At 35.8% G+C, this 27,109-nt stretch overlaps 1 protein-coding gene and 1 pseudogene across 1 annotated transcript in view; both read right to left on the bottom strand.

Annotated features, from left to right (window-relative positions):
• Nucleotides 1-27,109, bottom strand: part of LOC121307818 (POU domain, class 6, transcription factor 2-like) — a 114,314-nt gene that overhangs the window by 77,818 nt on the left and 9,387 nt on the right. Inside the window, exon 2 of the mRNA XM_041240105.1 lies at nt 5,758-5,855. Within this exon, the coding sequence (XP_041096039.1) occupies nt 5,758-5,855 (98 nt within the window). The remainder of the gene's footprint in view (nt 1-5,757; nt 5,856-27,109) is intronic.
• LOC121307596 lies at nt 13,388-13,895 on the bottom strand (annotated as a pseudogene).

A 27,109-nucleotide genomic window follows, 5' to 3' on the forward strand; every position in this document is an offset into this window, starting at 1 on the left:
CCAGACATTTAAAGCATAAAGAGTCATAAACATAACTTAAAGAGCCATAACAACATGTGATTTGTATTAAGAGGATGAAATTGGCCCATCAGTCTGATAGGCACACTCTACCTTGACAAAAAAAGGCCACGGGGATCACAGTTCAGATGCTGAGCACTATTAGCGCCATCCAAAGTCAGTCATACAATGCTGCCTAAACTGGTATAGACTGACAGCCTCAGAACCCGATCAACCCTTAGAACAAGATTTGCGCCTATGGAAAAGGAGGGCTGCATTCCTATGCAATTATTAACAACTGTATACGTTAAACCATTCATCATAAATCACACTGGGGCATCAGGGAAAGCCCATTCAAATAAATAGGGCAGATCTGTAAACAATGAGCCAGTGTTAGTGAGGCTGTATGGAACGGGAATACACTGAGTTCTAACTTAGGGATGAAAGAAATAGTCCATAACTTTGTTATGTGCAACAATAATTCTTGCGAGCTGGAAAGGCCTGCATCAACCTAGTTTCAGACTATATATTGCACTCATATTGACTACCATTGTCCTAGTTTTAGACTATATATTGCACCTTAATAGCCTGTTGTGTTCATTATTTTTCCCAAAAATAAATAAATAGATAAATAAATCCCAGCGTCTTCCTCCTTTTACATTTCTGCACTCTTTAGTCACCTTTGCAGATGAGGACATTTTATTATCCGTGCATTCGTGCATGCCTGCCCCATGGCCCAGGGCACCGGCTGGAAATTTCTCAGAATAGCAGTGGAATTGAAACGTCTTTAACTGCATTTGTCAGCTATCTGCTTGTATTTTGCATGGCAAGTCGAAGCCGTGTTCGCTTTAATGTATTCAGGAAGTGACAGGGCAAGCTTGTTCACTGGTGATAATGTTAATTAAAAACAGCAGTATAAACATAAGTATTTACAGTTTACTTGCCTTTTTAAGATGTTTGCAATCATTCTGGTTGTATATGTTTCTGCCGTCTGATGTTGCAGTTTTAGTGATTTGCTGCTGCCTGGCACTACACAAATCTATATTTACATTGGAAACGCATGAATCTGATCTGCTGTTTCTATCAAAACACTATAAATGAAGGAACACAATTTACTAAAATATTGTACATGTATGAATGACAGATGTATATTGTGATTGGTATTCATTTTACAAATAATTCTATAAGCTACACTACGTTATGCAAATAATTTTGTACAACATTTGAATATTTATGAATGATGTACAAGTGGATGAAAAAGGTGTTGATCCCTTCAGTTACTGCACATGAGATGAAAAGTATTTCCCACTATTTATCACAATACTAAAGCTCTAATATTACCTAACTCACTTATTGGTATTTGAGACAAATGTCAGATCAAAGATATGCTTTTAGAAAAAGAAGACAGGTTTGTTTAGAATTGTTTGTTTAGTGTATTGTCAACAATAGAAAATACATAGTGGGGAATACTGAAGTCAGCTCAAACTAAACTTTCTATTTCAACTCCAGGTATTTACAGCTATGGCCACAAGTTTTGCATCAAGAATTAAGTAATTAACTAATTTTGCTTCATAAAGTCGAATAAAACCTGCTGATTAATGTTCCGTTAACATATTGAATTACATACCGTTTTGTAGTTTTCCATATACATAACAAAAAACTGACAACTGAAAAATGTCACAATTTTGAAATCTAACATGAAATACAGTACTACTATTATCCGGGTTGACTTTTGTGATATCATTTTGTAGTTCTGGAACTGTAGTATGTGAATTTTAATGATCATCATCAAAATGGAAAATGGCAACAGATAAAAATGGAAATAACAAAACATAAACCAGCCCCAGAATGCTTCCCACATTCGTGGCTGGATGGATCTCTGTTATTCTTCTAACACAACATTTCTGGCAGAATCAGCCACGATACATGTACACAGCATACAAGCTGGCAGCGATGATTGGAAACTCCAGTTGCTCTTTAGACCCCAGGAGATCTTTCAGTAGGCTTCCTGTTCATTAAACAGATCCTATACACTCATAATGCTGCATGACATCAATAAAGTGACCAGCCTGGGATTATTTGGGATGTTTAAGCTTTCCTACAAGAGATAAATCCACATATTTGTGATAAGCCCTGTAAGTGGATTTGTTTTTACTCTTTTTTTATTATTAATAAAAAGCCTGAGGAATGAATCACTGGCCATCTACTGTATAGCATAACAAAGGTTGCCTATATGGTAAAGATGGTCTAGAATTCATTTATGTCTAAAGTAAATTCTATTGTTTTGGGCAATGTTGAAAACAATAAAACACATGAACACTAGAATGTAAAATACATTTGCTTATCACAGTATGACAAATGCATTTATGGGGTGGAAAAAAAAACAAAAAACTCAATTGCCTTTGATAAATAAAAAGCTCAGTGGTTTACCAGCATAAAGTGGCTGACCTTGACAAGGCACTTACTGCATACATTGAAATTCAAAACTCTCAAAACAAGACACACCTTTCTATATCGGAGAACAGCATAGTTTTACCGGGCTGCAATATCCTTCAGATATTCATAATCAGGAAAACTTGTAAAAAAGAAACAGCATTTCTAAAACTGGTTTAAGAGTCAGACAAGTAATGATAAAGAATTGGGAACTTAACGATCTTAATGGATCTCTTAATGGAAACAGGCAACCACATAAAAACACTAATAATGAAAATCATCAGTGATATACCAAAACAATAATCCAATGCAGTGAACCTTACCTTGTAGATACTGTATCAGACAGTGATGACAGTACCAATAGGTGTTCTGAGTCGAATGAAAGGTAATGTCTACTGCAGTGGGTATTAATGCTATTTTACAAGTCTTTTTGTACCAGTTTGTATTAGTCAGCTTCAAACTACTGTACACTGAAACCTACTTGGAACCTCATTGCTGTATGATGGTACGCTAGGTTTATAACATAACAATACTGTACATAACTACATGCATATTCATGCTGCACAGTATGTACATGTTTAACAAATCTGAACAACTTCTAGTAGGATCAAAAACTCAACTCAAGAATCTCAATATTGCTCTCAATACTCTGTCATGCATTCATCTCCTCTCGACTACTGCAACTCTCTCGATGATGGTCTTCAGTCATGCACCATAAATCAATTGCAGTTGGTTCAAAATGTCACTGCTAGGATCCTTACCAGATGCAAAAAACATGATCACATTACCCAATCTTGCCCAGCTGCACTGGCTACCTGTAAAGTTCAGGATTACTTTCAAAATTCTCCTGCTTGCCTACAAGGCCCTTCATTACATAGGTCCAGAGTATCTCTCCAACCTACTGACCCGCTATGTCCCTGCACGCAAAAGCAGAGGTCCTCTGACTCTGGCTTGCTTGTTATAACCAAGCAAAAGTGCACCACACTGGTAGAGCGCTCTATTAGCTTCATGGCCCCGACTCTCTGTGGAACTCTTTCTCAGCTTTAGTGTGTTTAGCTCCCACAGTTGCTTGCTTCAAATCAACTCTCAAGAACCATTTGTTCTCTCTTGCTTCCAATGCTCTTCAAGCCTGATATCTGTTATTAGCTGTTGCCTAAATTGCTATTTCAGGTTTTTCACTCTTATTTGTATGATTCTGTATGACAAATGCATCCATAATGTTTATAATTCACATCCTAGCCTTGTATTTAATGTATAATGCCTTTATTTAATGTATTTGCATCGCTTTTTACAGTTTATTTAATGTGCTATTAGATATATACCTTGTATTTCACTATAGTTAATGTTCTATTAAATATGTACCTTGTATTTAATGTATTATGCATTTTTCTTCACTATCTTGTAAAGCGCTTTGTGATGGTGGTCCACTATGAAAGTCACGATATAAAATAAATAGTGATTGATTGATATTACCCTGTTTCCCCCAGTCTAATTATTTTGTAGAGGTCTCTGAAGCACTTTCTCAGTTATTGCTTCTCGTTCTGTAACACTGTTATGGATTTGCCTCCTTTCAAAATATAAAAATAGAGACTGGAGGAAAAGCTTTGAAAATATCCCCAGTGATTGGCTGAAATCAGGTTTCATGTGTCTTTAATAAATATGTGAGTAGAAGGCTATGACTACTACAAACTGTGTCTAATTATATTGACCTGGTAACGTGACACATTGTTCACAGCTTTGCATTTGGAAAGATGTTGCAAACCAGCAGCTGTTGTCACTCTTTCCAGGTGGCCCAGAGACACTTGCTGTTAGTGAAGTGCCATTTGTATCATCCTTTATAAATCCACATAATAATAATAATAATAATAATAATAATAATAATAATAATAATAATAATAATAATAATAATAAATAAATAAAAAAAGGTGAGCACTACAGATTTAAAAGTTTTGATGAGCCCTTCAAAAACCAAAATTTCTTTTTTTGACAAATAATGCACAAAAACTTGATCTATTTATTAACCATTAAATGAAAGCATTTATTTAAAAACATAATCTTATTTACAGTAGGTAAATGTTTTAGATCAGTGGTTCTAAACATTTTCCAAAGTGGGTATTTTCTAGCAGAAATTACCAGCATGGGCCCTTCACTAATGACTTTGCACAGCCAGGATGCGAACCTGCACTCCCCTGATTGTATGACTCACCCTGCACACCACACAGTCAGGCTTATACCAGGGTAGCCACCTGGGGGACCCCCAAAATAATACAAACTTAACACAAATATTACTCTCTTACAATCTTAGAAAACACCTACATAATCTTCAAGGGATACACTGCAAACAGGATATTCCTAGGGGGTACAGGCAGTTTGTTTATTAAAATGCAGTGTTAACTGCTGTCCTACAGATACATGGTTTGGGTGTGTAGAAATAGTTTATAGCAGAGATGTTTACATCACGTGGTCCCTGAATCACAGTGTGAAGAACCACAGCTTCTGATTTTCAGGATTTACACTAACCCGGCAGTTTTATCTCATGCCTCCTCCTCCAGTTAGGTGTTTACCAATAACATCAATGCTGAGTCACTTGCTTCCTTCAAAACTCAAGGCGAGCTTGTGCTGATAAATAGCTTTTCCCCTTAAACTTAGCCTGTTATATAGATTACTTGTGCTACTGTGTTTAACATTTTGTTCAAAATGACTCTCTCAGGCCTACAAAGGACCAATTAATTATGCAGTTTTCCACATGTTTATTCTTCGAGTGTTGAACTTCAAAATCAATGAGCTTTAAAGATTAAGGCATTCTCTCTGCAGCATTTTACTGTTGAGACAAACAATATATCAAGCAGCATTTATACTTTTAAAGAGATTTCTAACAATAGCATATCTTTCAAAATTGAAATACTTATTTTTAGTACTGTATTTAATTAAAAGAAAGTAGTGTTGTGTTTATTTTACTTTCTGGAAACAAAACTTTTAAACAGATTATAGTTATAGTTAAATTCATATTTTTTTATATATCCTTTATCTGTTACTTACTGTAAGTTTTTCTTTCACAATCTTTCACAATCTTTACAATTAAAATTGTTTAATTCTTCTCAGAAAATTAGCCTTTGCACTTCAAAATATGTTAATTATGTAGACACAATTAATTTTACTATAATGTAGTCTATTAATAAAGGCTCAAATAATTCTAAGTATAACTTGTAGAGGGTGTAGAGCATGAGCTTCAGTAAAATTAAACAACGACAGGGTTCTCAAGCTACATTCCCAATTAAAACAACTAACCTCCCTCCTATTCTACTTATTTAAGTGAGGTATACCAACCTGTGGGCCGACAGGAAAGGCTGGGTGTGATTGGCTTGGCTGATGCTGGTCAGCTACGCTGCTGCCAGTTTCCAACTGCACTGTGTTCCCTCTGGCCCCTGAAGAGAAAGAAAAGGGAAGCTCCAGCTTAATACCACTGCCTGGGGAACCAGCATATTACCACAGCGTGACGTCACATAACATCAAGCTGCAAATGATATGCGTAAGTGCTTTATCAATAACTCAAGCGCATAGATCACTCATCAAATGCATAAATTACTGCTTCATTCAGCCTGTCCGGCTCATTGAGGGAGATATATGACAAAGTGACAAAGCTGAAACTAAAGCTGAATAACATCAGCGGAACAAATTCAGGGCACATTAAACATCAATTTACATACATGAGTGCGCAGCGCGCAAGGCTCTAGTAGCTCTGGCTGGTATAATGAACAACAATTATTCAAATTTGTTAACCCTACAATACTGTGAAGGATGACAGCGTATATCTTAAATACTGAAACAGTAATGAGCGTGCGACAAAACACAGCCCCAAGGGATCCGCCTGGGAGATTTCACATGCAGACAAAGTAACCTTTTTCACTCTGGTCATTTACGTATGTGTATATATAATGTTGTGTGGATTAAATGTGTGCATTTATCCCATTTTAAAGTACATACATGTTTTCTATTCTGTATTTGGCGGGATGTAGTTTTTTAATTGGGATGTCTAGTTTTGTATGGTGTTGGGGATTCATACTTAAAATTGGATTTACACTTTTGTAAATGCCTGAACCTTAAATGAAGTATAAGAGATGCCACTGTTCCTCCACTACCTGCACCTACATTAAGAAGGGACACAAAATGTGCTGTTCCAATTAACTTTTCAGTTCATTTGTATACCTTCACCAATATCTGTGTCCAACAGCATTAGATGAAGATCCTGAAAGTTTGTCCTTTACTTTTTTCTGTCGCTGGCAGGATATGAGGAATGAGCTGAGTCCTGGTCACTGTAAATCCTTGTTTTGAATATGCAGGTTAATTTACTGATGATGTGTGTTTAAACAAATAGATTTTTTTTTATGTATAGCTGGTGTAACAGAATGTGTACTTTGCTGATTCAACACTTCTGGGCCTATAGGTCAGGAAGACAACAAAAATCCAGTTTGGCAAGTATTGAACTGGCTAAATACAGTTATAGCAACCATCCTTTGCTAGAGATGTAAAAAAGTAGTCTTGTTTGCTAAATCTACCACAGTTCACAATTTACTTAGCACTTTCAAATAATAATAATAATAATAATAATAATAATAATAATAATAATAATAATAATAATAATAATTATAAGACTACTACTTGACCAGTGAGCTCTAAATGGAGTGCACGTTATGCATCTGAACTTCAGGCTAGCCTGGAACTCAGCAGGACTGACAGAAACAGCCCAGTGCAGCGCTAAAGTGTAAATGTATTTCATTTAAAAAAAAAACAAAACAAAAAAAAAAAGCTAAAAGCAAAAATACATGAGCAAACTGCATATCTAGGATTTCATAATTTACAGACCACAACGAACAGATAAATACACAGTGGCTTGAAATGAGTGGAAAGGAGGGAAAGTCTAAAACAAATACAAAGAGTAAACAGTGTACAGTACTACACTTTAGTATTTAGTAATTTTGGTATACTATTACAGTGTATTTCTTAACTGATCAGTGTATAAACTTGAGGAAGTAATACTACATAGTTTACTATATACTTCCACCACAGTGTAAATGAATAATAATAATAATAATAATAATAATAATAATAATAATAATAATAATAATAATAATAATAATAATAATAATAATTACAGCTGCTCTCCTCCATAGGACACTGCTCTATAGGGATGATTTATTTAAACAAATGTAACAAATAACATTTATCCAATCAGGTCTATACATTAAAGTTTAAAAACAGTGGACGGCTCTGTTATAAAACCAGTAAAACAGTTACATTTTAATATTTAATCTAAACACACTGCCTTTGTAACCGTACGGCTGCTGCAATCAACAGCAGCGTATTAAAAAACATAAGAGGTCTTGGAATTATGTTACTAATACCAGGCAAGCTGATTTTAAAACAGTTCTTTTTGTGTTCGGCTGCGATTTTTAGAACACAAGCCAGAATTGCTGTTTCATGTGTGTTGAATTTGTATTAAAACTGCCCAAATGCACTGCTCAAACAAAACACATTTTGCATTTACACACGCCAACGATTCTCAGTAGACCAAGCCCCTATGGACCCTAGGACAATACAGACAAATGGTTTGTATTATTATGTGATCTCTTTACATATAATCTGGATAGTTGGTTACATCCAGGATGCTTTACTTAAATACTAAGTTTCAAAATCTATTAGCATAGGCCCAACTGTCATAGCCTAGGGCGATTGCTTTACTATTAATTCCATCTCTTGTGTCCAGCCCACTATTTGCTTGGTTTGATTTGTTTCATTGAAACTGGCAGGTGTATGCGATTCATGGCCCAACTAATGAATGGCTCATAATGCCCTACTTGTGGATGAAGTAACGAGCTGTCCAACTGAATTGGTTACAGCACTGCTTCAACAGTGCCCTACTGTAAACCTACTGGGTCAGTTGCAGTGTACTAGTGTCCATATCAAGTTGTCTAAAATGCAGACTAGAAAATCCTAGATATCTGTACTAACTTAATCCTGATTCCAGCGTACCAAACACATGATCCTGGTAATTGGTTTAACTGTTGCTATGGCCAAAAGTTTTTCATCACCTTATAGAATGAACACATTTTGCTTCATAAAGTCAAATGAAACCTGTTAAATAATGCTATGTTAATACTGTATATTAAACTACATACCACTTTGTAGTTTTCCAGATACTTAACAAAAAGCCGACAAAATGAAAAATGTGACATTTCGAAATCTAACATGAAACTCTGTACCACTGTTATAGACTTCTGCAGTTTCTTTGACTACATGATGTTGAATTTTTTTTTTTTATCTCAATTCTAGAATTATAGCTGTATAAACCCTTCTTTACTAATCCGATATGTGTAATTCTGTGTCAGATAAATATATAAATGGATCCCTGTACAAAAAGAAAGATGCTTTTTTTTTACATTAAACATATTTAAGTAAAAATAAATGTCATGTCTTTTTCATACGCATTTCAAACAGATCTGACTGTACTTGCATGTAAGCTGCCGACACTGCTGCACAGCACAGAAATGTTTAGCTGCGTGATAATGGACCATTAGTTCTTTATAGTTAAAGCACAGTAACTTAAATTGTATTGTGTTAAACTGGAAATGGTATCAAAGGTACAGGATTAAAAAGTTTATTTAACATGTAGGGCCTATATAGACTGTGTGAGACTTTATTCTCATGGATCTGACTGCCCAAACGTGACGGATATAAGAAATGTACAGAATAAAGTTTTGAGATGTACTTGTCATTTTAGAGGGCATTTTAAGCAATAAATGTTAGGACAAACAAGCGTACTAAATTAGTCTTATCCTTCCAAGTACTAAGTTAATCCAGTTGAACACGATCATCACGAGTCTGATTTGGTACGATGCTGCAATCAAGATCTTGTTTAGTCTGATTTAGCAGATGATCTACTTGTGATGATTAACTTCTGGTACGCTGTAATCGGGATTAGCAGGTGTTCTAATTTTAATCCAATCAAGTGGACTAAACCCGCTAAATCCACTAGTTAGACACATCAAGTGGTTGAAATATTGTACACTGTAATTCACCCACTGTGTTATGATTTTGAAAGCCATGTTTTTACTTAGTTAAAAAAGGCAATTCCAAATAAACTCTCTGTGGAGGAAGGACTATAAATAATGCAAATGGACAAATAAAAATATCTCCACATATTAAAAGTCCAAATAAGATTGACTTCTACACAGTAATCATTTCATTGCTCTTTTTGTAGCCTGGTGTCAATCATAATAACATTGTACAAAACAATTAAAGAATACATTTGCCGAGTGGATATGCAGAAAATCACGAAATCTGATTAATTTGTAATATGGTCCCCTTTAGGCACTCGACAGTGGCCACAGCTTTGGGAATATATTTGCTTGTTTGTTTTTTCTGTCAAAAGGCCTACAGGTAAATTGATTTGAAGCCAACTAATAAAAGTGCTCAACCTGCTGACATTTCATAAAACAAATTAAGAATCTAAGGGATTTACCTCATGTTATGGTTCGCATGCATTTTACTAGAACCATCTCTGCATAAAACAATCGTTAGGGGCAAAATTAATAATCTAATACCATAATATTTTAAATTAACCACGATCGATCAAAATTAAAACATCCAGAAACTGCTGTAGTGAATGGAGCTGAAGGGAGAAAGTATTTGGAACACCATTTTGTCTCTATCTAGCATTTTATTCACTTCATTACTTGAATAGGAAAATGCCAGTTAAAACAAGGTAGATTTCATTTTCTTCAAATTCTTGTGAAAAGCTACAATTTTCTATTTATAGTTTATCATTCCAATTCCAACTTACAAACAGCATTGACCAAAAGGAAGAATAAAAAGAAAAAAAGAAATGTTGCCAGCATTTGTATATGATTTATCCAGAACAGTTTATCTCTCTCACAATATTAAAATTGTCCACTAATACTGTTTGTTTATAGCCTTTCAATGGAAAAGCACATTGAAGGTGTTGCACAGCAACACACATCTAGGGATTGAGAGACAGGATTTCAAGGGCTCCAAATTTTCAGTCTTAACCTCTGTTGTTAGGTGTTGTCCAAGGATTTTCCAAAACACTGAAAATATAAAGTTAGCATTTCAAATGACTATTGGACTTTTTGCTCTTGAAAAACATTACCTGTAAAACTTAAATCAGCAAATACTTATCAGGCAGACCTATGTGGAAATTAAAAGAAAAGGTATGCCTCTTACTTTGAATTTGTGTAATATAAACAAATCTGGAGTCTGAGAGCAATGTTAAAAATACTGAATTTTTAAATGTAATTTCTTAACTATGTTACAACTACTATTACTTTAAGTGCCTCTCCATCTCTATCCAAAACTGCTTTGTGTCTGGATCCACTCAAGCAGCACCACTATCTCTTATAACACATCTCATCCCCTTTGTTTGCAGTTAGCTCTTTAAAACCCTGTGATAAAGGTCACTTATTAAAAACTGGACTGTCCACAGTATTATTATGACATGTTGACCAGCTGAACCCTCCCTTAGCTACACAGAGCCAAAGGTTGCTCTAAATTATACATCTCTTCTACTTGGAGTCTGACAGTATAATAAAACCGAAATATGCTTGAAAAATTCAGCTAGGAACAATAATAGTTTAAAAAATGTATCTGTCCCAATATAAATGATCCTTTGAAAGAAATGCTTTGTTTCTAAAATTGACTATACCGATAGTGGTAAAGACAATAGGATTATTATGAATAAATGTACCAACTATGCTTTAATATGGCTGTTTGCTTCTTACATTCCCATTAGCACCTTGTGGCAATGTTCTGCCATGACCAAATAAACACTGTCTATTAGAAACACCAGGGAAAGTAGATTTATCTAGCTAGAAAAAAGTTCAGTGAAATATGTATCACCTGAGGAGGTATGTCACTTCCAAAAGACTTGCGAACTGGAGGTACAGTCATATGCCAGTGTAATGGTCTCTTCCTGGTCTTTACTGTTCCAAGAGAGGGATTTGGGTATACTCAAATATACAGCTATGGCCAAAAGTTTTGTATCACCCTATATACTTAACTAATCCTGCTTCATAAAGTCGAATGAAACCCGCTAAATAATGTTACATTAAGAAGACACAATAATTTCACATCTTTTGTTAATAAAATAACATCACAAAGTAAAGTATAATTTTATAGGGGTTACATCAGTTCCACCCAACAAAGAAACATTTTCATTAGAAAGTTCAAACTCTTATACCGCATAACATATAGCGACAGATAGTTAAGATGAGGCACTTTTATATGACAATAGAGGTCAAGAGAGCCAAAGCTTACAAATACAAGCACATAATAAAGTCAGGGTGCTGTTATTTTGATTCCTGACGTTAAAAGGAGGAAATATTGGATTGTAATTGGTACAGGCATAAACATGTTCCTTGATTGTGTTGCTACATCTTAGCAACAGGAGTATATCTTTTCATTGAACATATCAAGCAAGTTTCTAAGTGTTCAGTGGCTACCTTTAATCAAGAAGATTTCGAGTGTGAGTGATTAATCGAGTGTGTTTATCCTGAACCCTTTTTGCTGTTTCAGGGGGTCTATCATACAAAAGAGTGCACAAGAGAATACACTCTAAACTTGATTAGAGGATGCTGCCGAACACTTATAAACATATTATAAGTAATTCAATTTAAATGAAAAAACAGACGAAAACCCGATACTCACGTATTTAATCTGTTTATGTAGATTCTGCTGTGGTTTAAACGTTTGAAATTCTTTGTCACTAACATTCTGAGTGTGAAATCTACACTCTCAGCGAAATTATAAGTGTAGTTGCTGCTAGTACATTCCAGTGGGAATGTGACCTATAATTTTTGTTACACATTCTTCGGAAGAAATGGGTCATACCTCAAACAAAATGTCTGAGAAAATATATTTGACTTAGCTTGTTCCATGAACAGATCAGACCTTGTCCACTTTCTGGTTAAATATGATTTGACTCCTAAAAATGTAAAACAATTACACCTTGAATACAGCCAGCTGGATCCTAATCTTTGGCTTTCAGAATATTCCTCCAACAGAATAACATGAAAACTGTCTTGAGTGTTCAAGCTTTTGCTAAAAGCCATTGGATTACAATTAGTGTATGGGAGAGTTATGTGAACTCTTTATATAAGTTATTAATACTAACAGCACATTGCTGCTCTTTCAACATTCTCTGTCAGGTGACACTGCAATCCTGGAGCAAATAAGAAGTAACTCTTACTTACCACCCCTCATCGATTATCTCTGATTTATATTGGAATGTATAATTTTGCAGTAAATAAAAGCCCTGTTAAAATGATGTTTCAATGGAATTGCGTCCTCTATATATACATAAATAAGCCTTTATTGTGATGTCAGGCACTAACAGATCTATAAAACCAGTAACTCACATTTCCTTCCAATATATTTAAAAGCTTAATCTACTGGTTTTCTTTCACTGTCTTTTTCCTGTTGTTAAATATTGTGGAAAGTTGTTACACTGCTGCTATACAGCATGCTTAGTATGTTTTTTGCATATTCCTCAGAGGACATGATCGGACATAACATCCTTTATTAACAACCAAAGTACTGTATGTTTCTTTCATCTGCTGTACCATGGCCTTTCATTTACAATAAATGATGTTGGCTTTTTGGCAGCAGGGCCTTATTCGATGAACTCTAATTTCCAAGGTGAAAATGAATACATTTATTAATAGCAATATTTGTCTGCTTTCAACATCAACACAATATACTGTAGATTTAAGACTATATTAACATTTGGGGATTCTGGTGACAGTCTAGCTATATTCTTTTATTATTATTATTATTATTATTATTATTATTATTATTATTATTATTATTAGTAGTAGTAGTAGTATTTTTTTTTTCCCAAATTCAAAGTACTTTATTGAACGGACAATGATGTCATTCAATTTGTTTAGATCATGTTGAAAGCAGCAGCATCTATGGACTGTACAAGGTCTTTGGAAGCAGTGATCAGTTCTTCCAGCTGGGCTACACCCTTTGTCATCTTCAAGCACACAATGGATCTGCAGATTCTTGATGCCACAGCCAACTGAAATCAGTTTGGAGGACCCCCAGAGCAGGCTGTCCATCTGCGTGTCCCGATACGCGCTTCCAGTTTCACCATGTCAGTCTCGTCGTCCCACGGCTTCACGTCAAGCAGGATGAAGGATTTCGCAATAGGAGCTGCTTTTTTTGGATTTCTTGGCTTCGTACTGTGCCACACGCTCCTCCTTTAACTTTTGGCAGCTGTGGACTCCTCTTCATCATTGCATCCAAAGAGACCAACATTGTCGTCGTCATCATCATCATCATCTTCATCCTTAGACTGCAGTGGAGTCCGCTATGTCAGCGGGACCCTACATGCCAAGAGGTTTCTTCACTCCTGGGAGACTTGATATGGTTGTACCAGTGGAGGGCATGGCGTTGTAGTAGTAGTAATCTTACTAGTATTATTATCCAGTATAATTTTTTAACCAAGTAGGATTTGCATACCATCCAGACTGCACAAGGACTGCATATAAATACAACAGTATTCTGTTCTACAGTAGCGGCCAAAACAGAAAATAGTTTACTGTTGTGTCTGTAGTCAGTATATGCTATAAATGAAACATATATCTTTAATTTGAAACACTTGCGATTGGCTGTCTGAAATTTTGACTGCCACCTATAAACATAAAAAAGAACACTGTAATTGCTTATATTTCGTGTGCCCTGTTGACATGGACATTGCTTTATTTATTTATTTATTTTATTGTCAGGAAATGTCAAAACTAAGCCAGCACTGCAAAAATCTGTGCGTTATGCTGTCTTCTGTAGAGACATGCTTTCTAAATATTTATAAGGGAATTAATACCTTTCTGTTATATGCATAGCAACAACTTTTAGAAATAATATGTGTAAATATATTTTATTTAACTGTGCCATTAATAATATATTTCTAACTGGATGTGAGAGTGTGCAGTAAAGTCTCTCTGTGCTTTATCACTATGAAAGAAATTCAAAGTCACTTTGATTGGCTTTGCAATAACAGGTAAAATAAAAAACAAACCAAACCAAAAAAAAATCAATAATAAATAAATGCATAAGCACATTTCCCAAGTACCTCTCTTAATATTATTTACAAAATTAAAAAAGAACAAAGAAATGTCCAGGGAGTTTACATTCATTTCATTACATATGACTTAATTGTATATGTGAAAGTGCATAGTCTGTTTATTGAAATTGAAATCTTTTGAAAGGGGTTGTCCCTGAAGACTGGCACAATAAGCATTCTCTGCAATAACACAGGCAATGTAATGTGAAAGCTATTTGCATCAGCTTTTCAAGGCTTCTATTTTCCTAGTTGAGTTATGCATTTTTTACATGGTGTCCAATGTTCCTGCTGCTGCTCAGAAAAAAAGCATTTGATTTGTGACTACCTTACAGGACCAGACGGCTTTGGGAGTACAAAAGTGCGCTGCCGGTGCGAATGTGCAAATCAATTAAGTAATGTCATGAGAGATATTTTCAGGATCATTAAGCTTGGACTTAAAATGTATTGTATAGGAGAGTTGATACAGTTTTAATGTGTTCAGCAGACAGCCTTGGGACACCCCTGAAAAGCTGAGAGTTGGCACGTTGGTAAATTCAATGTGCTTTATAAATTCGGACCTTCATCTCTGTGTCTTATCCAGTTACATTTACACATGCAACTGGTGGAGGCTATGCGAGCGGTAGCTGTGCTCATGGATTAGATCTATTTGGAAGAGTGGTTTAAGAGCTTTGTATCTCTTATCCTGTCCCACCACAGGAGTCAGCAATGCAACACTGTCTGTTAGCACTAAAGCTTTCTAAAGATAGGTTATAACTGTGCTATTCTGGCACATTGTGCTTTTTTTCTCCATTATTAAAAGTGGATTTACTGGCTCACAACAGTGGCAGTACAGTGACGGGAGTCCCGTTTTGTGCCATTTCTGTACACTTTAGCCAATTCGTAAAACGATTTGATGACAGCAAATGGCTTTTATTGGCATCAAAATGATCCAATGCTCCAAGCTGTTTCACAATTACAAATGGTGCAGAACGTGTGTACTCATGTGTACTGTGTAGGGGTTTGCTGTATCATCCACGGCCAGTGTTGAAGGCATTTTGTTTATGAAAAGATAATATTGCTTGAGTGCGAAAGGCTGTTCTATGTACAACACAATTTATGATGATTCCTGAACAATAACTTGCTGTAAAAAGGTAGCGTGCATTATCATCAGAAGAATCAAGAAAGCAGATTTGGTTTTGTTAGCTGGTGTTCAAATACTAAGCCATTTGGACATTTTTTCAGCCACACTAATAATGCAGCAGTCTGGGGACCCTTCAATCATAATGGCTTCAAAATATCTACGCTTCAGAAAATGAAAGAGAATGAAAGGATTACTCGATACCAAGGCTTGACACCAGTAAAGGTTTATCCATTCGAAGGTCAGGGAAATTTCCCTTAGTGCTACAGAAATGTCATATCTATATTGGGTTCAAACAACAACCAGAACACATCATTTGGTTACAACCAACTTGTTCACCTTTTCAATTACAAAGTATGTAAATCACAGAGGTTCATGCCACAATCTAAATCACTTTGATAGCCAAGGTATTATCTGAGGTTGCTCCTTTCACATTAGGTGTATTTATTTTATCTTTGTTTTGACCGAGTCCAAAGCATTGCTTGTGTATTTTAAGCATTCTTCACAGATGAACTGTGTGTCCAATGTTTTTTTTTTTTTTTTTTTTTTGCATAACCAAATCAGACCCTCTGGTGATATTATGTAGACCAGAAATGTTGCAATATTAAACATTACAGGATTTATGTCTACAGAAGTTTGTGAAATTACCAAAAAGGGTTGTTAAATGGAAAGCAAAGGCATAAAAATGTCATAATATATGTTAAGATCATGAAGCACTGAAGGTAGAGGCGTGTTCACTGTTAAGATCATTAAGGACTGAAGGTACTGGGATGTTTATTCATTGCCAAATCTAAGACAGCGTCCTTTTCGACAGAAACTGTGCAGCAAGGGGTATGAATGGGTTAATGAAGCATTTGCTGAAACGGGTGCTGCAATAATCTATAAACCTTTCTTTCTTATGTTGTATATTCAGTATAAAGTAAAACTGCTGTAAACACTGAAATCCTTTTTAAACTCTGGCAGTACAATAGTATACATGAACCATTTTTTGCCAGATCAATGACAAGTCACGTTAACAGCAGTGTTTAATTCTATCAATATGTGACCAATTGTGTTAGATTGTTTGGCCATTGATTTCACTTAGTGCTACTGTATAGCTCTGAAAGGAATTACCAGACACAGTGACAAATGCCTAGACACAGTATTCTGTCAGGCTCTCAACTAAACAGATATGTGTGTGTGTGTGTGTGTGTGTGTGTGTGTGTGTGTGTGTGTGTGTGTGTGTGTGAGTGAGTGTGTGTTCTTTCTTCCATATAAATGCTCTGGAATGGTATTGTAAGTTCGCTCTGCACTGTAACAGCATTATAGCAATGTTGTAATAATCGCTCAATGATCCTAAGAAGGCAATACAAATTTCACATTGAAGAACTGTTTGTATTACTATACATTGCTAGCATAAGTTGATGGTTATGGGATTTATTGCACTTTCATCTCATATTCAGTACAAACACATATTAAATAGAAAGTTGATTGTTTTAGTATAATGTTAATTTAACATGAACAGATGCATACTAGAACAAAAGTAGCCCACATATACAAAAGCTGCTTTAATATTATTATTATTATTGTTATTATTATTATTGATTTTTTTTTTTTTTTACTGTATACTTCTAACATAAATTCAACATTCAATACAGCAGGTTTGTTTTTTATTTTATTGAAGGTTTTGTTTTTGTTTATTTATGTAATTATTTTTTGTTTGCTGTTTACAACTTAGTATGTTGAAGATTCCTCTGGGAGGCAAAACTAACTGGAACCAGGTCTGTACATCTTATTTATGCATAATAAAAAGAAAAACTACCAGTAAAGAGGTAGAGCTCGCTCAGTGATAGCTACTGCTGCATGACTTTTATTAACATCATCAACAACTGTTGACCAGGGTACTTTTTAGTGTGGGTTTGTACAATGCGGATCCCCACAGTACATTTACTCAATTTAACCTCACACAAATACCTTTTTAAAGTATTTATAAAGTATTTTGTTAATGCCTTATATTAAACATACACATACACACACAAACACACCGCATTTTTTTTCCTGAACATATATTCATATCTATGAAAATGTACATGTACGATATTATTATTATTTATTACTACTACTACTGCAACTGATTCTGCTACTGGAATATCAATATTATGTTTTCCACCTTCCAGATAGATGCTAATGTTTTTTTTTTTTTTTTTTTAACCTGACTATTCCCTACGTCAATATTGTACAGTATGGTGTCACCCTGACACATAGTATTCTAGACAAAAGATCCCAAGCATATGATGATGATCATTTTTTTATGATGTCTTTCTCAATGTTATTCAGGTTATCATATTGACAAAAACGTTTTATCAAATAATTTTGTCTAAATGTGTTACTTGGTTTATTTTGAAGGTATTACCTGGCACTTAGTAATTAAATATAAAGCTATGTATAATTATACTGGAAGCTACTGCATTTTCCAGGAGGTTTCAGCTCAGTGTTGAACCCAAGCAGGAAACAGTTAACCCTACTGAAATTGAAAGAAAATACAATGCAACACCAAAATGTGCAAAGGTTGCAGGTGTACAGCACACACATTCTGCGTCCTTTTTAACCACCCCATCCATTCAGCCAGGCACCTATCAATTTTCCTAGAGAGTCTAAAGACAGGTTGTTAATTTATGTTATTTACTTATTTATTTGCTAGCCTGCTTCAGTCTCCTGAGGAGTGAAAGTTTAGTAAAACCAAATAATGTCAAGGCAGCAGCCTGTTGGTGAAACCCTGCTTATTTTGTATTCAACCCAAGCCCTTAATAAAAGCCTAAACTAGTATTTAACATCAATAATACAGGGTGCTGTTGGAGAAAGAAGGAATCTATTCCCTTCACCCAATTTTGCAGTAGAAAAATATTGCAGCATTTAAGATAATGGAAGACAGACTATTAGGCCAAATAAAAATGTATGGTTCTGGTTATCCTGAAAATAAATAAACAGGGTGTGTAGGTAGGTAGGTAAGACTTTATTTTATTTTATTTTTTTATTTCCAGAATAATATGTGAGCATGGTAAAAGTCGCAAGTTTACAGTACATTGTTAATAACCCCTGTTGTACTTTAATTAGTTTGTCATCTTGCTTCATTCTCCCACCATCTCCTCTTTCGCAACCTCACAGCTGGCTCAGTCTCATTTTGAGGGTGCATCTTCATTAAAAAATGTCCTTCTGCCTTGTTTTATGCTATAGGCAGGTATTTCTACGGAGTGAAACCACTGGGACTAAAATATAGCAGCAACATTACTGCAGCGCTTAATGGTTGTCAATAAATTATTTTCTACATCTGCTGTAAAATGTCTCTAGTCTGGTTTCCAGCCACATAATAGTACTGAAACTGCTCTGCTTCAGATTGTGAATGATCTCCTGTTCAATGCTGATGCTCCTGCTGTGCTTGTCCTCCTTGACCTAACAGCCTCTTTTGACACCACAGATCATGGCATTCTTCTTGACTGCCTTCAGAAGTATGCTGGAATATCTGGAATCTGTCTCTCCTGGGTGTCCTCTTACCTATCTGGATGCATGCAGTCTGTTTTCTATGCTGGATGCAGTGGCATTGCAAACCCAGCCACTTGTGATGTCCCCAAATTATCTGTTCTTGGGACCCTTCTCTTCAATATCTGCATGGGTCACTTCATCCGCCAACACATGTTTCACTCCTACGCTGACGACACTCAGCTCTGTTTAAAACTCGACCCTGGAAGCCCCTCTGTCATGGTCCAGCTCTCGTCTTGCATTCAAGACATCGAGGCCTGGATGTCAGCCAATTTTCTTCAACTGAACACTAACAAATCTGAACTCCTTCTAGTAGGATCTAAAACTCAACTTAAGACTCTAAATATAGCTGCCCTGAACCTCGGAAACTGTCTGCTGCTGCCTTCCCCCACAGTACGAAGCCTTGGTGTACTTCTTGACAGCAACCTCTCCTTTGATGCCCACATCTCTTCCGTTGTCAAAGCTTCTTTCTACCAACGTCAAAACATCTCCAAAGTTCGTCCCTACCTTCCCGGGTGCTGAGATACTTTGTCATGCATTTATCTCCTCGACTCGACTACTGCAACTCTCTATATGGTAGTCTCCCGGCACGCACCATAAACAGCTAGTTCAGAATGTCGCTGCCAAGATCCTTACCAGATGTAAAATCACACACACACCACCCCCCCCCAACCCCCCCCCACCTTGCCCACTTGCACTGTCTACCTGCAAAGTTCAGCATTATTTTCAAAACTCTCCTGCTCACCTACAATGCCCTTCATCACACAGGTCCTGAGTACCTCCTCAACTTGCTGATCCGCTATGTCCTTGTCCGCATGCGGAGGTCCTCCGACTCTGGCCTGCTTGTTATGTCCTTGCAAAAGTGCACCACACTTGGAGAACGCTCGTTTAGCTTCATGACTCCAACTCTTTGGAACTCTCTCTCAGCTTTGGTGCATGATGCTCCCACTGTCGCACGCTTTAAATCAACTCTCAAGACCCATCTGTTCTCTTGCTTTAATTTTTCGCACTGCGGATCCACAGTGAGGCTACCAGATATACAGTGCCGGAGGACAACACAGACCTGGAGACTCCACTGCAGAAACACAGGCGCCCTATTGGCCACAGGGGTCGCTGATGCGCGGTGAGCCGTGGATTCCCCTTCTGACCTAAGCCCTCCCTACCCGAGCTGCCCCGTAGGAGCTCCCAGTCATGGTCGGCTGTGACATAGCCTTGACTCGAACCTGCGATCCCCAGGCTATAAGGCACATTCACGTGGAGCGCTTTGCTGGATGTGTCACTCGGGAGCCCCCTGATACATTTATGTTTAACTCAAATAAATGTGTTTGTTCAACTTGATCTCCCTCTGATTTATTCTGTAATACTGAAAGTCAGCAAAGCCCTCACTCAGTCAATTAAAAGTTCACTATTTATATTTTAAAAGGTGTTTGGCGAAATGTTGCTTTTTTGCCACTAGATGCTGTTTGATTGCTTGTATTTACTGTATAACTGAACCTCAGCTCACACTATGTATACAATTATTTATTGGACATTTACAGTTTATTTTGTACAGTTTAAAGCTATTTTAACAGAGCCTTCTTAAATATCACAAGTAAATGGTGACTATATCATGGTGATATATTAACACAGCCAAAAGTGTTGCATATACACCTGCCTCGTAATCTTCATATATCCAGGACCACAGGGAACACTGAGATAGAGACAGAGAGAGAGAAACCAGCGTCACAGTATAGCCTATTCTGTTTCACTTCCTAAACTCCTGTCGGCTATCGCCAGGCTAAAAGCACTCAAGCCGCTCACGTTCATTATTCAGCACTTGCATACCAGCACAATACTTAGTCAGGATGCTCCATTTATTGGTCTGTTTCACTCTCTTACTTGTCGTTCCAAGCTCCAAACGCTGCATTCTCACACCCCATGTGGAGCTTTTTAAGAACAAGGATTTGACAAGTCGAATAAACACAAGCACTTTAATAAAAATGCCTTGTGAGACCACAAGATTTTTCTTTTTTAATCTTCCGATAGGTTATAGGCTATATTGTCCGTCCGCTTTAACTTGATACATTCCCAAAATCAGCTCTGTGATTCCTATTCATTTGCGGTATAGTTTGTGTTGTTTTTTTTTTAATTAAGGACACTTTTGTTCTGTTCCAGCTTGAGGTAAAAACCAATTTCAGTAGACTCCATAGCCACCACCAAAAAAACCAAAAAAAACAGTTGTTGCAACACATGGGAACATGTAACACAATAAAATGAAAAGGTCCTTATTTACCCTTTAAGTGAATATGGTTTGCATATCAACTATCTCACTTATGATATTTTGTGATGAGATTTGCATACTTTTCCATACATTAACATCATTCATTATATTTAAATGACTCCAACGCGATAGTTTTTCCCCATGTGCTTTTTTTCACGCGCTAGGTTGCCTAGGGGCTTAATGCATGCAAAACAAATTACCACTGTTTAGTGAATGAGGACAGATTTTCTATGGAAGGTTCCCAGCCCAGAATAAAGAAAAGGAGATTCACTACTAGCAGGGCTATCCTTGCCTGTTCTTGAGAAATATTACTTGGCTGCAAGGCTATACTTTGTGCAATACTGGATTTTCAAAAATGTTAATGCCGGACGTACAAACTTGAAACCATTACAAAAATGAAAAAAAAAACAAAAAAAAAAACAACAGCCATTTTAAATACACTAAATGTCTGGAATAATTTTTAAAAATGTTTAGATTATTTAAAAACTGGAGGATACTCCATCCACAAAATAGAAAAAGCTTGGTATCAACACTGCAGGACATCTCTCAAAATGACACACTGTCCTTTGACGCAGCACAGCCATTCACAATAGAAAAGGAACCACTTCAGTTCTGTCAAACAAGACAAGTCCTCAAAATGACCACAATATAGCCTACACACTAATAGGACGCGTCCAATTGAATAAATATGACTGCTGCATGCTAAGATGTAAAAAAAAAAAAAAAAAAAAAAAAGGGACCATGAAACTGCAGAGCGCAAACAAAAACAAAAGCATTAAAAAAAATAAAAAAATAATAGCCTAACACGTGCCCTTTTTACATACAATATAATATTCCAAAGTTATTTTACAATAAAAAAAATATATATATATATAAAAACGATAGACTTCACAGAAATAAAAAAACAAGCAATAAAACACATACAATAAAAAAAAAGGAATGTGACAACATTCTTTTAAAAAACTAAACTGCCCTTTAAAAAGCAGTTGCCACGTCAATTCAGTTCCCGATGCCGCTTGTCAGTTTCAGTAGGCTACTGTTTTGCCAGCGAGCACACACAGACGCAGTACAAGGAAAACATGCTTCGGGAACATTAAACAATGAAGTACTCGTGAGAAATAAAAACAGGCTACTATTCACGATAAATAACATTGAAGATGGAGTGTGAAAAACAGCATTTCACCCCAGAGTCTAACACTGGTTATATATTTTTTTCTGGGATGTGGTCGCATTTTTCAAACAATAGTGCAAAACAACTACTTCCCGATACACTGCAGCCGTGCTGCTCAGACCCAAACATGAACTGAAGAGCTTGTTAGCTACGCGGCTTCCGGAAAATCACATGAGCGAAAACGTGTCCGCGCACAGTGGACGGTTTTTTCAAATTGATAGCAAAGTTTAGCCCGTTATCAGCAAAAAATATTTAGAGTCGGGTGGATAACCCGAAACGCACATATTTTTTTTATTTCTCCTTAGCTATCGGTCAACATTGATTTCAGTTTTAAGCTCAAGTCAATTCAAGTGGTTCATATACCTTAATCTGCACTATCACTTGAGACCGTTTAAGAGCACTCTTAATAATTAATTGTACTACTGTATACTGTAATGGAACAAGGGATACAGCCTACAGAGAGAGGTCTCTCCAAACAGAGTATGTGGGCACCCCTTAGGCTCTGGACTCATGTCAGTGTCTTGCAGCAGCAGGGCTTATCAATTTGCTTGCAAACAGCTCCCTGAAGTATTAACCCAGGTTAATTATTCGTCAAATATGATTATGCAGTCGTAATGCAAAAGATTGGAAATGCAGGATGGAATTTTTCACTCCAGCGGTTTGCTGATTGAGGCAGCTGCTGAAGTAGTGGCAGCAATTACCAGCCCATTCCAGCTGGTGGATCAGAATTCTGGTTTGGAAGAAGGAGGAAAAAAAAGCAATAAATAACTAGGGAAGCGGGAATATGAGCTGTGCCAATTGATGTGGGGAAAAATGTCACAGCTGCTGGCGGTGATAAATGAGAACCGGTGGCCCAGCATCTAGTCAATACATGTAAATGCTACTCATTACAGCTTTTAAACACACTTCTCAATTAACCTTTCCTCCCACTGGTAACAAGGAATGTCATGCTTTCTGGACTGTGAAAGTGCTACAGCCCCTGGTTCACATGCATCTACAGCTCATGCAAAGAGAGGCAGGGGAACGGTTCTAGGTGCTGTGAGAGAATATATACTTAACCTATACTTTACACATATTGAAATAGATACTTTATTGTTTCTGGTTAACGGTGGAAGCCAGACATGTTGTGTGTGTGTGTGTGTGTGTGTGTCTCATATATATATATATATATATATATATATATATATATATATATATATATATATATATATATATATATATATATACAATAATAATAATCTGCACCAGATACAGTACTTGGTTCACTCAATAAATCAATCTATCTATATTTATACATAAGAAATATATGTATTTATTCAACGCCAAGCTTGAAAAACCAATAGTTTGTTCAAAAACAGCACAAATCAAACAAAGTCATGATATAAATACACACAGAAACATGTAAGTATACTACTGAACATGTATGAAAACATGTCTTAACAACCCACATTGAACAGGGCAAATAATCACACAAACTAAACTGTGAATGTAGTTCCACGAGAGTGCAATATATAATTACAGTATGGTTCTTGCTGTCATTTATCCATTTTAAATACATTTAATAATTAGTTATCTTAAATTTGGTGGAGAATCACTTTTATAAAAAAAAAAGAATTGAATCAATTAATTTTGTGAATTGTTAAATTTTTGTAATTTTGTTCTGTCGTTGCTACATGACAATAAATTGTATAATTGGTCAAATACTTCTAACATTACACATACAGTAATTCAGTTTAACTAGTTTTAATTGTTGTTGACTACAGTAGCCTTTCAGTGTAACCCCATTTAATAGTGATGCACCTTTTTATTCATGTTTGAAAAAAAAAAATATATATATATATATATATATATATATATATATATATATATATATATATATATATATATATATATATATATATATACACACACACACACAAAGCAAATTGTCTGTAGTGTATTCCTGGTATAATCTTAAATTAGTGTAATTATTTTATTGTATCTGTAAAATGTAATGTACAGTACCAGTGATTCTTGATTCAGTATTCCTGATCATGTATAGTTTTGCTTATTTTTCATCTTAATGGTCTATTAATATAACTCTGTCATTTGATATTCAACTCTTCCTTTATAATTAAATAATCTCATAGTCTTGATTTATTGATTTTATATAAGTAAAAATCAAAATCACATTTTTAAAACAAACCAGTTAACCATACTTAATGTTTTCATGGCTGTTGGGTGATCCTTTTTCTAACCCAGCCTGCACCCTATCTGTCTAAAGGCTGAAAAAAAGTTGCATTGCTAGTGAATGCGGATTTGTGCTTCAAGACATGAGAACATTTGTCCCCAAAGCTGTTAATGAGATGTGTTCAAATGGTAGCTGTCAGTTTGCATCGCTTCAAGACAATCTGTACAATGTAGAAAAATTAAAAAGCTCCCAGTGGCTATGGATTGTGTTTCAGTCATCAGCTACTGGGAAGTGACAGAGACCATTCAGAAGACCAGACCCCCATGCGGTCAATCTGGCCTATCCTCAGGGGAATTTACCACTAATGTAGTTTCATGCCCCACTTTTTTTTATGATGCACTGAAAAAGCAGTGAATAGTTTTCTTACAGTTTGTTTTATTATTTCTCCCAGACTCATCTTTGTAGGAAGATTGTTAAACAAAATCAATGGGCACTCTAATAAAAAAAAAAAAAATTAAATAAAAAAAAAAGCGAACCATTCTGATGTGAGGACATAAATAAACAAACCAAAAAAAAATGTTGTTATCATACAATGAAAGCTACGAATATATAGAGAGAGCCTGTCTTCTTAAAGATATACCGTGAAGCTTTGAACAAATATTTCTATTCCCGGAAAAGAATTAAAGAACCCAATCTTATTTCAGCTTCTGAAATATGAAAGCCATAATAACTTCCTTGGATACTCCACACATTTTCTTTTTTTTTTTTTTTATTCGTTCAATCTTCAGTTTCAAAAGAAAGTGAATCAGCCAGAAGGACAAAAGGTTATGTATTAGTACTGGTCAGTGCTCAAAGAGTGAGTGTTATAAATAATAAAAGAGAGGAGGATGGAGGGCACTGAAATATACTCCAGGACCACGGCAGAACAATCAAAGAAGAGAATCTAATTTCAACAAAAACACCACTATGCTATTGCTATGATTAGCTGGCTGGTTCAAGTTTAATTCAGCGCTTCCTCTGCCAGTACTCTACCGGCATATTGAAATGTGTCTTTGGTGAGCAGGTTTACATTGTACTCCTCTCAACAATACTGTAATCACAGTACATATTTTCTCCAAAATGGTTTTCAGGGACATTAATAGAAGTGAGTATTGACTTTTCTCCTTTTCTTCAATAATTACACTGAATGTTTGCACACACTGCTTTTAGGTCAGTCAGTATTATTTTTTTTTATTACTATTTACCACTTACATTGATTTTGATGTCTGGAATGTTTTAAGAAACCCAAACCCAAACCCAAATGATACTATAATGTCACCGAGGAGTTATTTTAACCCATTTTCTAAACAGGTTTATTATACTATGATATCAGTTGTATACACAAATAATAATTTAACATAAGGGACCCCAGTGCTATAAAAACAGAACGTTTCTGTTGATCCTATTACTTGCTACTGCTATTTATGAAGGTCTTTGGATTCAAAGGGCTAACCGGTGACTGAATTAAAAAGCCAGTCTCACGTCTATAAAAAGTATTAATAACACCTTTCCATTGTTTTCCCAAACTACCCGCTTCTGATTTCATCTGAAGCAGGTGCCGCAGTGCATGATTGAGGCCTCTGTCCGTTGGTGCATTGCATCAATACCAACATATCTACTGTATGGCCTGATCTTTTTCATCAACGCAAATCTAGTGCACCATCTAATGAAAAAAAAAAAAATAAGACTGCATTTTCATAAGTCCAACAGTACTATATTTCTATCACAATGAAATACAACGGATTTCAATAAAACTACCAATATGACATTTTTGTACATATTATAGTATTTATATTATATTATATTATAAAAGAAAAGTAAACTCTTGTAATTGTTTTTCTCTAATTCTAGCACATCATGAGAATATATGTACATTGAAATGGGAACTGTAACTAAACATACAGCATCTTTTTACACTTACACTTTCAAACTCATGTCTGCCACTGCACTTGAATTGGGCAACGTTTGAGATTGGAGACCAAATAAATCCTATTCTGTTTTTGTTTATAGGCTTTAACTAGACCCAGTAACAGTGCTGCTATGCAGCACCTTTGTGATAGAGTCCATATTTTGAAGAAGACAGCTACTTTGATTTTCAATTCCAGTCTCTTTCCAGGATTTGATGCAGTTCCATGAGGTGACTGCCCAGGCAGGTGCTGAAGGAGGCGGGTCTTTTCAGTGTATTGTTCAGGAGCACTTTAAGGGTTATGGAAAATGTATATATTAAGTCTAACAAAGTTACAATTTCAGTTACTGAAAAATACTTC

This window comes from Polyodon spathula, chromosome 3 (genome assembly GCF_017654505.1).
Source record: "Polyodon spathula isolate WHYD16114869_AA chromosome 3, ASM1765450v1, whole genome shotgun sequence".
NCBI lineage: Eukaryota > Metazoa > Chordata > Actinopteri > Acipenseriformes > Polyodontidae > Polyodon > Polyodon spathula.